Here is a 12,079-nt window from a genome sequence, read left to right on the forward strand (position 1 = left end):
GATGGGGTCTCTTCTCCTGGCTTCTCACTGGGGAGCTGCTGTGGCCACCAAGCTGGCACCAGGGAGGTCCTATGCCTGAGCTCTGGGTGGGGCCTGGATTCAGTGACCCTCCCTCTGTACCCCCAGCACAGGTGAGACAAGGTGCAGCTCACACCAATGCAGAGGCCCAAATAGTTGGGCCATGGCTGCCCCTCACTTTGTCTCCCAAGTTGTTAGGACAACCTGTGAGGTAGGTGTCAGGACTCCCATTGTGAAGATGAGGAAGCTGAGGGCTGGGGGGTGGGGAGCAACACGTCCGAGATCACTTGGCTCCTTGGCAGCGAAGTCAGGATTTCAACCCATTTCCAGGCGCCAGTGCCCGAATGCTTGACCACTGTGCTGTATGGACAAGCAGGCGCCCCAAACCCTACCCATTAGCAGGGAAATACAGGGGCAAAGCACCCCCCCCAATCATCCTAGCCTGATGACCTCAAGGAGGGTGTCCTCTTGTTTCTTGTCCAGCAAGCCTCCTTGTCCCTGTCCTTGTCAAGACACGGGCATGTTCTTGTCTGGTCACCTCCCTGGTTCTGCCATGGAGCCTCCCGTTCACAGTTGTCCCTTCCTCTGGGCTGGCTGTGCCCATGGATGTGAGGGTGAGTTGGGAGCAGGGTCACCTGGAGGAACTCTCCCGGAGCCGTGGTCAGCTGAGCCTCAGCCAGGAAGCTCCTTTCTTCCTCTTCTTGGGCCAGTGTGAGCTTGGCCATCTCCTCTGCTTGGCGAGCCATTGACGCCTTAACCAGGCCTTTGCCTTGCTGGGCAAAATCTGAAATTAAAGTCAGCCACAGGACATTGCATATTACTCCCCAGGCAAGACCTTCACGGTCTCCTGCCTTTGCTCAGGATGAGAAACATGGCTTTATCTTTCAGGCAGAGGTGCTTCCGAAAGGCCAGTGTTAGGAGCCCCTGACCATTCAAAGCCCACAGCCCCACGTTATTTGAAGGGACCCCCACTCCCTCCTCGGGCCCAGTGCTCAGAACACCACAAGGGGCTACATTTTGTGGTTGTGCAGGGTGACTGGCCAACCTGACCAGGAGATGAAGAAGAGGTATTTTTGTGGGGAAAAAGGTGGAAGGTGTAGGTCACAGGGGGGAAGGACAGGCACAAGGAGAGGACGGAGGAGCCTGGGATCACAGGAAGACCTCGAACTCTCAGACTGCAGTTGAGATTTAAAAACCACGAGGACAAGCTATTAAATCAGCAGGAGATGCAAGGAGGAGGGGGAGCCCAAGGGCAAGCCCCTCTGCCTGGTGCGGAAGGGGAAGGTTGCCAGAGAGGCGGGGTCTGAACCAAATCTTCACCACCCCCCTCCCAGGTCACTGGGCTGGCAGAACAGGCTGGGGGCTGGGCTCAGTCGGCTCCTGGTGAAGTTCAGAGAAGGGCAGGGGAGAATCAGTGTCCTGCCGGATGAGGGACAGGGTGGTGGGATAAGGATGAGGGCTGATGGGCCGTGTAGGAGGACCCCAGAGAGGGCTTCTGGAAGAGGAGACAAAAAGTGAGCCTGGTCCTTCTCCTTTGGGTTTTTAGGGAGATGTTGAATGTAGAAGCAAGAGAAGTCAAGGAGGGCCAGGCCCCCATGGGTCTGCAGTTCTGGGCGATGATTGTTTCAGCATTTTATACATGTGTGCGCATGCACACACACACACACACACACACGCACACGCACACTCTCACATGAGCATGCACGTACGATCCACACTTGTAAGACAAGCCCACTTCCTTGGGTTTTGTCTAAGAATGTTTAGCCTCCGGTACCAAAGAGTGCAACCAGGTGTCCAGGGAGACGAGAGTCCTCCCTCTGCCCAGGGTCCTCCCTCCACTCCGCGACTGTCTCGCCTCCCCTGTCCTGTCCAAGTTCGACAGAGTCTGATCACTGGGGGCTGTACTGGCCTCCTGTCCCTGTCACCCTGTGCTGCTGGGACCCCTTCCCACTGGGAGAGCCCAGGTCCCTGTGTGCAATGACCCCCAAGGCCTGATGTGCTTCGTTCTACACGGTCCGGACTCCAGCCAACAGCAGGCTTCCACATGGTCACAGAAGCCGTGAGGCTGAGGGACACAAAGACCTCATGGAAGGGCCTGAGGTCCCAGCTCTAAGTGCCTGCCCTCTGACTCCATCTCTGAAAGACAGCAGGCAGGCATGGTAGAGGGGACACCAGCCACTGCAGATGGAGGACCGGGCCACTGACTGTGACGAAAACCTCACACCATGGACTGAATTGCATTCCCCCTAAATTTTAACACAAAAACCCTAACCCCTATGGTACTGCATATAAAGGGTAAATGAGTTCGTGAGACTGGGGTCCTAGTCCACTAGGCCTGGTACCTTAGAAAAAGAGGAAGAGGTCCAAGGAAGGCCTTCTCTGCCATGTGAGGACACAGAGAGAAGGTGGCCAGTTGCCAGCAGGACACAGTTTCTCACTGGGACCTGACTGGTCTGGCCCCCTGCTCTTGGACTTCACTGCCTTCAGAACTAGGAGAAAAGAAAGGTCTGATGTGTAAGCCCCGCCCCCCCCATCTGTGCTATCCTGATACTGTGGCCCGAGCTGACCAAGACCCCTGGAGAACCCCTGGTCCTACAGTGTCCACACCGGCGTGGGCGTCAGAGTCCGCTGGGGAAACTGTGAAGCGCATGGACTCCGTGCCCTGGAGAGTCCTGATGGGGACCAAGAGAGGCCCCACATTTGTGTGGCCAGTCCTGGCCCCGGGGAGGATGTGCAGCCTTGAACCCAGGACTGCAGGACAGTGATGCACTCTCCTCCCCGGAGGCCTGGGGCAACTGATGCTGGTGGCAGAGGGGATACCAGCCTTGCAGCCAGAAGTTCCTTTTTTCTAATGATGGGACCTGGACTAAGCTTCGGATGCCCTCAGTATCTTGAGGCCTGACTTGCCCACCTCCCAGGGTCCACCCCAGGAGCTGGGGGATGGGCATGGGAAACAGCCACATTGGGTTCCCTCTCCTGCCCCACAGGCTCAGCCACTGCCCATCCTCGCCTGCGCTACTGAGCAGGCCCTGGGACTCATGTCAAGCCACTGGCTGTGGCTTAGTGGCACATGTCTGGGCATTTTCCGGGTGTTGCCACCCTCCTTTGCCTTCTGCATGGTCCAGGGGCTTCTGTGGGAGGAACTCTGGGGACTCTGTCAGCCTGGTCACTGATGGCTAATTGCAGTAGGCAATCCCCGCCCCTAGGGGCAGCCTTATGGGGAAGGCAAGCAAGACTCAGAGCAATTAAGGTCTCCAAGGGCCAGAAGGGGATCACAGCTTGTGCTGGTCTCCCAGGTCTCCTGAAACTTCTGAGCTGCCCCCCAGGCCAAGCTCCTCTCCCCAACCCTGACACAGGAGGGCTGTGCACCCTAGAACCAGCCGGGGCTCACTCACCCCTGCTGAAACGCTCCGCCTCCCCCCAGAAGGCCTTGTGTTGCTGGGTGAGCAGCTCCTCCTTCTGCCTCCCGGAGAGCTTCCCCTCGATGGTCAGCAGCTCCAGGCCGTGGGAGAGGGCAGCCAGTCGGCATTTGGTCTCCTCCTGGATTTGGAGTTTCAGAGACTCGATCATCTTTGCCATGTGCGCCCGGCACATGGTTCTCTCCAGGGTGTCCTGGGAAGAGAAACCCTTGGGTCAGTGCCCCGCCCTGCAACAAGAGTCCGCCAAGGACAAAGGGCTCCATCCTGGCACCCCCATGCCCTGTGAGCCTCCCCAGTCTGCTTCTTGGCTGCAGACGGAATCATGAGGCTGACATGGAGTAATAGACGTAAAGCCCTTGGTACAGAGTGAGAGCTCCTCAGGAGGCCGCACTTCTGGGGAGGGGTTCAGTGCAGGTACGTGACCAGAGAGGGACCTTTCTTATGGCCATCCCTCCCTGTCACTGGGACCTTTGGCCTCCACAGCCCTGGAAGAGAAAGACAAAAACACAACAAAGGTCATAGGGTTCCTGGGCTTTGGGGCCTCAGAGAGCCTGGGACACAGGGTTTGAAGAGATTTTCGAAGGTGACACTGACTTGAGGAGTGGTTCCCTCGAGGTCAGACTTGAGAACAGCCCCCCACTCCCCTTCCCCGTCCCATCATGGCATCATGACTCAGGACAGGACTCACGGAAAAGACCCCTTCCTAGGGCAGGAAATGCTGACCAGAGGCAGATGGGACTCTGTGGGTCTGGAAGGCTCAGAGGGCAGCTGCTCACCCTGCAGAATGACCGTGAGGACCGTGGAAGCAGGGGGCCGCTGCTGTGTGCAGGAGGCCCATGTCCCAGGGCGAGGATGCCTCTCCCAGCTGGACATGGACCCAGCAGACTCCTAAGTCCGCCTCAGCCCTGTCTCGTCCTCCACGCCTGCAATCCTGCCTCTTCCCACCGGGCCCAGGCACAGCGGGCTCAGGCCCTGCTCATATCCGTCCTGCCATCCTAGCCTCTCATCTGCCCCCCATCCCCTGTGCTCTGCCCCCTGCACGGTGTCCAGCACACACGGCTCTCATCTCTGCCAGGCCCCTGCATGCTCTGGGCCTTCCACCTGGGGCACACTCTCCGTTCCTCTCACTCCTCTGCCTGCTAGTCCTACTCATCCTGGCCAGCCTGGAATGTGGGCTGTGGGGTGCCTTCCCTGTCCATCCTGCCCTGCCCCAGTGGGCCCCTCCTCCACACTTTCCTGCTCCGTGTGCTTCTTTCTTTAAGGAGCTAATCACACGGGATAGTTCTAGGTTGGACTGAGCTGAGATTCACTGGTCTGTGTTCTCACGGTGTGTGACCAGGACAAGGACAAGACTGGCCCAATTAGAGGCAAGAATGCTGAGGTTTATTCTGGCAGGCCCCATAACTAGCCCAAGGACAGTGTCTTTTTTGTTTTGTTTTGTTTTAGGACAGTGTCTTTGAACCTTCTGTGATTAGGCGTGCCTGACAGCAGTGAGCAGGCCCATGACCACTAGGGGGCGCAAGAGGATAAGCACTGGGTGGCCCGGCACCTGGTGGGAAGGCTCTGCTCCGGGAGGGACCCAGACAGGGGACACTGGGGAGCAGGGCGCCCGAACCCTCCAGGAGCCACCTCTGAGGAAGCACGATGAGGCCTCCCAGCTCAGTACCGACAGCACAAGTCCGGGTTTATATTCGAAGGAAGACAGGAGTGGAGAGAGGTGAGCATGGACAGAGGGACATCAGATGGGAGGTGAAGAGCCCCTCCTCGCTCTCAGGGCCCCCGGGGCCAGAACTGGGCTCCACCTGTCAGAGCTGCAGACCTTGGGTACAGTGTCCTTCTCGGACACCAACATACAGAGCTGCAGTGAACATTAAGTTAGAACAACAGGCAGAACATAGTAAGTGATCAGGAACACAAGCGCCAGTCATAATTATCTACAAGCCCCTGGCATGGCCCTTGACTTGGCTTTTTGTCAGACATCCAAGGAGAGTGATTCTTAAAACCCCTCGGGTTCTTTCCAGAGCCCTATTAGTTTGATTTTGATAATTTAGTCATGTCATGTGAACATACAGGTCCAACTTCCCAGACTAGAACGCTCAGACGCTGACCCAAGAACTTAACATCCTTCTGGACTTGATCAGCCACATAACATGAGATCCACAAGCTGTATTTTGGGGGGGATACAGAGCACCTTTGTTCTGTGCAAACACAGATTCCAGCCCTTTGCAGGCAATCCCATAAGGATTTGTTGTCTGTTTTGCTGGTAGCCCTGCGGCCCACAGGGTCTAATCACTAACACTCCGACCACGTCCCATGGGCCTGGCTCTGTTCCAAAGGCCTTGCATATCATCCACTCTCTAATGTTCTGAGAACAGGTGCTCTTCCAATCTCCACTTTCACAGATGATGAAATGGAGTCACAGAGAGGTTAAGTAACCTGCCCCAAGTTCATCCAGCTAACAAGCAGCAAGACTGTGGTATGAACTCAGGTTTCTAGCTCAAGTCTGTAATACTGTTTCCTGTAACAGAACGTGGCCCACTAGTAGGTACTCATCAAATGCTGGCTAAGAGAAGGGTGTATTGATAACCTGGAAAATTCTTTCCCTTCTTTCTATTTGGAAGTTACTGGCTAATACTCGGGCCAAAGTCAGCTAAGGAGACTTTTTTTTTTTCCTGCATCAATATCCTGCTGACCGAATAATAAACAAAAAAAAAAAAAAGAAGGAAAAATAGTCTTTCTCTTTTGATAAGCAATAATATCAGCAGCCTTATCAAGTTAAAATCCAATTCACAGGGGTGTGTATGACAAATCCGGAAGCTTGTTGCCAGGGCTCAGCAATGTCATTAAACAGCCTGGGAATCCTAGGTGGGTCACTTAGCTGGATCCCTGCTCATTGGGAAGAAAACATCTGCCATGCCTACCTTCTAGCAGTGCCGGGGAGGGAAAGGAGATTGTATGCGTACGTGAGGAGCAAAAACATCACGTTCTCAAACAGCTGTTTCACCTGGGGAGTTTGTTTAAATGCATATCCTGAGACTGGCCCGGGGTGGGAGTCAGGGTGCCTGCATTTCTAAAAAGCCCTTGGGGGTTGTTGGGGCCTCTGGTCTGTGGACCACACTCTGCTGGTTGTGGACCAATGCAGGGCTTGTCCCGTGAGACAGCAGGGCAAGGCCAAGACCATAGCTGAGAAACCCCACGGTGACCAGGGCGTTATGGGTCCCTGAGCACCTTCCCGAGGCCCACCTGCAAAAACTCCTGGGACCACTCTTTAATAAACAGAGTAACTGAAACTCAACGGGGTTAACTAAGTGGTTCAAGATCACACAGCCTCAAGTGGCTAAGCCTAGGTTTAAAGTCAGGTTTGTGGATTCCTCTCTACAATATACTATACTTGGATTGCGTCTCCAAGTATGTATCAGAATTGTTTGCGGAGCTTAAGACCAGCAATACCTGCGCTTCACTGTAGACCAATCAGATTGGATCTCTGGGCATGAGGTCTGGGCAGAGGCATTTTTTGAAATCTCCTCGGGAGATTAATGGAGCCATTGGAAGAGCAAAGAAAGCTTTATCCACACAAGTGGGCATCAACTATGACTACTCACTGTGGTCACCTAGATCTCTAAAAACCCCAGACTCATTAAGTCAGAGTCTCTGGGGGTGGGCCCCATCTGGTATCCCAGCATCAATACTTTTAAAGCTCCCCAGATAATCTCAGTGTGCAGCCAGGACTGAGATCTAGTGCTCTCTGCTTCCACAACACAAAGCTGGCTGGAATCTCCACTTAACGAATGGGAGGGTGGATGTGTAGATGGATGGATGGGAAAATGGGTGGATGGATGGATGGAAAGAAAGATGGATGGACAGATGGGTGAATGGATGGATGGATAGATGAATGAATGGCTAGATGGATGCATGGGTGGACAGATGGATGGATGAATGGATGGAAAGATAGATGGATGAATGGATGGATGGGTAGATGGATGGAAAGGTAGATGGATGGATGGATGAAGGACGGAAAGATGGATGGACAGATGAAAGAATGATGGACAGATAGATGAATGGTTGGATGGATAGATGAATTAATGGGTAGAGTGATGGATGATGGAAGATGGATGGATGAATGAAGGGAAAGATAGATGGATAGATGGATGAATGGATGGATTAATGGAGGATGGATGGATTCACTGTTGCTCTCTGGGCTCTACACCCCCATCTACAATTTAAATGTGTTTGACTTGATCTCTATGGTGCATCAAGCTTGTGGATTCCACATCCCCAGTGTGGGTGTCTTCAGGTTCCCTCCCCTACCCCTTCAGCATACCAGAGCCTGCAAATCCTGAGAATCACGCAATAACCCTTCGGCTGCAATCATTCTTTCTGTGAGAGTCATCATGAGCTGTCGGGCTTTGGAGCTCGAACACTTAAATTGGTCCATAAGAAAGTGCTGGATGTTTTCCATCTGTTTCCAGAAAGCTTCCATCTGTGAAATGAGAATGAAAAGCAAGAGGTGGGTGTAGAAAACTTATTTAAGAAAGTTATAAAACCAGACTGTTCATGCTTGAGAATTACAATTCATTCCTTATCACACACTGAGATTCTAAACACTTCTGCAATTGGGAGCAAGTTTATCTCGGCAATAATCGAGTTCTATAGAGAGGTTCCTCCTTGGTGTATTGTAGGTGCCAGTCAGTTTCAGGGTGGCTTTTCAGCAAACACCGATGCTCTGCTGATAAGGAAGGCAGGCACAATGAGATCGCCCAGCGTAAACAGCTTAAAGACTCTTAAACAGGCCGTGATTGCTGCCTGGGGAGTGTGTGAAATTCACCAGTGTGCTCCTGGAAGCTTCCATATCTCCAAAAGGGATTAACCATGTTCTGGAAATAAAAGTACGAAGGGCATTTACATTTCACTTATTGCCCTAACAGTACAAAAGAGCAAAAGACGGCACTGACCATGAAAACCTTCTTCTTTGAAACCATTTTCCTCTCCCCACTTCTCATCAGAAGGAGAGGTGCTAATCACCGAGTGGCTGAGAATGTCGGGGCTCAAGCAGCCTCCCAGAGCTCTAAGAACCGGGATACCAGCAGTCATAACCCCCTCCCTTTATGGCACGCAGGGTGGCATGTAGGTGCCAGGCTCTAGGCCTCATGCATTTTGGGGGTCCAGGTAAAATGTCTACTGGCTGGCTGTTGGAATGGGTTCAGAAAGTTGGGTCACTGGTCAAAGGTCACAGAGCTGGGAGGCAGGGGCAGAGTTGGTACAGGGCCACGGAACTCCTGGAGTGGTGGTTTTTCTCCACCATGGCTCAGCCTCTCTGACTCTGAATTCATCTGGGCACCTCTTGCTGCACAGGTCATAGGAGGGGTCGGGGCTGAGCAGCACCAGAAGCCTGCCCTGACCTTGGGGCACCGAAGGAAAGGCGGAGATGAATGCAACCCAAGCACCGAGCCTCCCTGACCAACCACCTCCAGGGAGCAGCGCACAGCAGAGAGGAAGCCCACACTGGGGTGGGCAGGCCCCATGTGCCCCCAGGAAACTGCTATGTGTCCCAGCCATCACACCTCTGGCCTCCCTCCCGCTCCCAGCCCCCCACTGGATAGGCTCTTTCCAGACTATTCTAAAAGGACCTGACTATCACCTGCGACACCCCGCCCACCTCCAAACAGAGATGGATGTCCAGCCAGCACGGCTGCTTCTCCTCCAGCCCCAGAGATCCAGGATACCCACCCTATTTTTAGAAACTCTTGATTCCCTTGGCATCTGTAACGGGATTTTCTCCTGGTCCCTCAGGGTCCATATTCTGCCTTCCTGTCTCAATTCTCCTTGTCTTCTGTTCCTTAAACACCTGGTAGGATCCCAGACTGGGCACCAGGCACCCCTCCCTACCCTTTCCCCACACACTGTAGGCCCGGGCATCTCCACTGCTGGATGTCACCACATGTCTGAGAATCCTGGGCATACCACGAATCATCTGCTTGAAATACGCAGACGCGGACAGGCGGGTCCACTGCTTTGTGGAGCCCGTGGACCCAGGGATCCAGGCTGAGTACCATCCCTCTATCACTCATGCCAGGAGCATCCTCGCTCTCCGTGTCCTCTAACCCAAGCTTAGTGGAGACTCTCCACCCTCAGGCATCTCCAGTTCAAGATGGCAAGCCAGGACTCACTCAAGGGGGCAAGCCGGCTCCCCTCCCAACTTGCTTCTCATTCTGGGATCCTTATTTCCATTGAACTGATCCTTCACACTCTCCTCTCCTCTAAACCTCACTATCTACTACCCTATCAGCTCTCCCACCTTTTCTTACCCTTCTCTTTTTGCAGCTGCCTTCATGAAATTTTCCTATTGTCCTAGTCCCAGAGCACCTATCTATCTTCCACTGAGCTGCTCAAGTGGTCCTTCTAAGACAGAAACGGATCCAGCTGCCCTCTGCTGTCAAACTGCAGTGACTCCCACCTCCTTGGCGCGAGATGAAAACCCTCAGGCCAGACTTCTGGCTTTCCCTGGCTCTGCTTGCTCCTCAGTCCACCCTCGCTGCCTCCATTGCCTATCCATTGGCCAGCATCCACCCACATTTTTCCCGAAGTCCTCTCGATGGGTCTTATCTTCTATGAAGACTTTCCTAACTCTAGGATAGAATGGATTCCTCTCTCTACTGCGCCTCCGCCTTCCGGTGTTCTCCTCTGTCACAACACTTGTAAGCTATAAAGTCAACATCTGCTCACCTTTTGGTCCCTGTGCTAGGCTAGCCTGTGCATCTCTCTGACAAGGCCAGGTCCAAGGCCATTCTGAATCCCCAGCGCGCAGCACAGTGCTTGGGTGTCAAAACAAACAAACAAACAAAACCCACAAACCCGTTTTTTTTATACCTAATATAGGAACAGGGGGTACTGGAATGGAAATGCAAAAAGGGATATTTGAAGGAAGCCACCCTCTCTGGAATTTAAAGCAGGCTTTTATGAGTGATGCCTGGGGTTGGAGAAGTTAGCAGCTAGCATCTGCTCTGATCCACAGGGCAGGAACGACATACAGGGTTAGAGCAATCTTCACTTTGAATGACAAAGAGATCAATCTAAAATTTAAGCAAGGGGGATTCATTTAAAAAACAAATCAAAACAAAACTCTAAATCTTGGCCCCTTCATTTTACCTTCTCCATCACTTACTTTCTTAAACTAGATCCCTGGCTTTGAGGCAGAACACATCAGGGATTTCAAGTCTTAAACATGCTTCTAGGTGCCATCTCTTTAATCTCACTAATTTAACTGCCCCAGAAATCAAGGTTCTTATAAGGAAAAAGAAAAGAAAAATCCATCACATACATTATCTATTAGCTGTTCAGCATATTCTCGCTCCTTCTTTTCCACATCTGCCAGAGTGATGTACTCAGAATCACCAGCCCCCAACATTTCCGTGTTTGACAGTTTGACCTGAAGTCCTTTTTCTAATTCCTCCAAGTCCTGGGGAAAACAGAAAAAGGAAAAAAAAATGCAAATAAGCAAAGGGAAAAAATCTAACATATCTTAAATTCCAAAAAAGAAATGCTTTTTATCTTCCAGCACAAAATATTTCTTAACCATCAATAGCTGATCTAGGTATCGTCCTACTTAAGGTTTGATGATAGCAATCTCTTGCTCATTAGACATAGACTCTCAAGAATACTGGATTCTTTTCTTCTCTGTTGCTCTCTTCCTCCCTTAAAAAAATTGAATATACTTTTTTAAAATGATGAATTCGTACCTTACATTTCTTATGAAGTCCTGGAAAATGCCATGACTTCAGGGGGCTGCAAGGGAATAATACTTCTTCTTCCCCACACCTCTGGTTTCCACAGGGAAGGATTACTCACTACACCCCAGGGAAGGCGGGACACGATGTGATTGGTGGGCTCAACAGCAGGAAGTGGCCCCCTTAACTTGTCCGGCCTCTTCCTCTTTGGCATGGGTCCTCCATGGGGAAGGCATGACGGTGGTGTGGCCTCGGCCGGGAGTGTGCGGATAGTGAGGGCCTGCCGCGGAGGCGGCCAGCGTGGTCAGCAGTGAGGTAGGCAGTCTGGCGAACCCTGGGCTTCAGAGCGCGGAAACCGGCCTCTCTGTAAGCAGGCCGACTTTCTGTCCGCGTGGGCGCGGCTGGTCCCCTTCCGGAGGTCGGGGGCCATCAGACTGGCTCCCCGTCCGCAGGAGCCGCTGCGGTGACTCTCGTGCTCTGTGGTGCGCGCGGCGGCGTCAGAGCCGGGGTCTGCGGCCTGCAAAGCCCTTGCTCTGCGCTAGAGCTCTTCTTCCCGGAAGGACTCGGGTCACCGTGGTGGTCGTTGTTTGTGCGCCGGGGGTCACCGAGACTCGTCTCCCAGGCTGCAGACCAAACACTGACGGCCGCCCACGGGCCGCCGCGGGGATGCAATGCAACCGCGTGTGCCTGGCCTGAGGGGAACCGGCCCGGCAGCACCGGCCCCGGGGATGGGGGTTGGTGATGGTGACGAGGCATGACCTCCTTCGGGGGGGGGGGGGGGACACGTCCCTCCGCCTGGGACCCAAGGAAGGGGGAGAAACCTGCCCTCGGCATCCGCCCCCTCGTGCGGCGGTGACTGGGAAACGGCGCTGCTGATGACCGGGACGAGGAAGACGGTTGTCGGGTGGTCTGGAGGAT

At 53.4% G+C, this 12,079-nt stretch overlaps 1 protein-coding gene across 7 annotated transcripts in view; it reads right to left on the minus strand.

The window, feature by feature from the left end:
• The window catches only part of EVC (EvC ciliary complex subunit 1), a 63,747-nt gene that overhangs the window by 28,409 nt on the left and 23,259 nt on the right, over positions 1-12,079 (minus strand). For all 7 annotated transcript variants that reach the window (XR_004283353.1, XR_004283354.1, XM_032333802.1 and 4 more), the window contains 4 exons: positions 10,756-10,893; positions 7,759-7,917; positions 3,414-3,630; positions 654-802 (listed from right to left, as the gene is read on the minus strand). Coding sequence is in view for 5 of the 7 variants with exons in the window: in XM_032333802.1 (XP_032189693.1) it covers positions 654-802; positions 3,414-3,630; positions 7,759-7,917; positions 10,756-10,893 (663 nt within the window). In the remaining 2 variants the exon portion in view is untranslated. The remainder of the gene's footprint in view (positions 1-653; positions 803-3,413; positions 3,631-7,758; positions 7,918-10,755; positions 10,894-12,079) is intronic.

The sequence above is a fragment of the Mustela erminea genome, chromosome 2 (genome assembly GCF_009829155.1).
Source record: "Mustela erminea isolate mMusErm1 chromosome 2, mMusErm1.Pri, whole genome shotgun sequence".
In the NCBI taxonomy this organism is placed as follows: domain Eukaryota; kingdom Metazoa; phylum Chordata; class Mammalia; order Carnivora; family Mustelidae; genus Mustela; species Mustela erminea.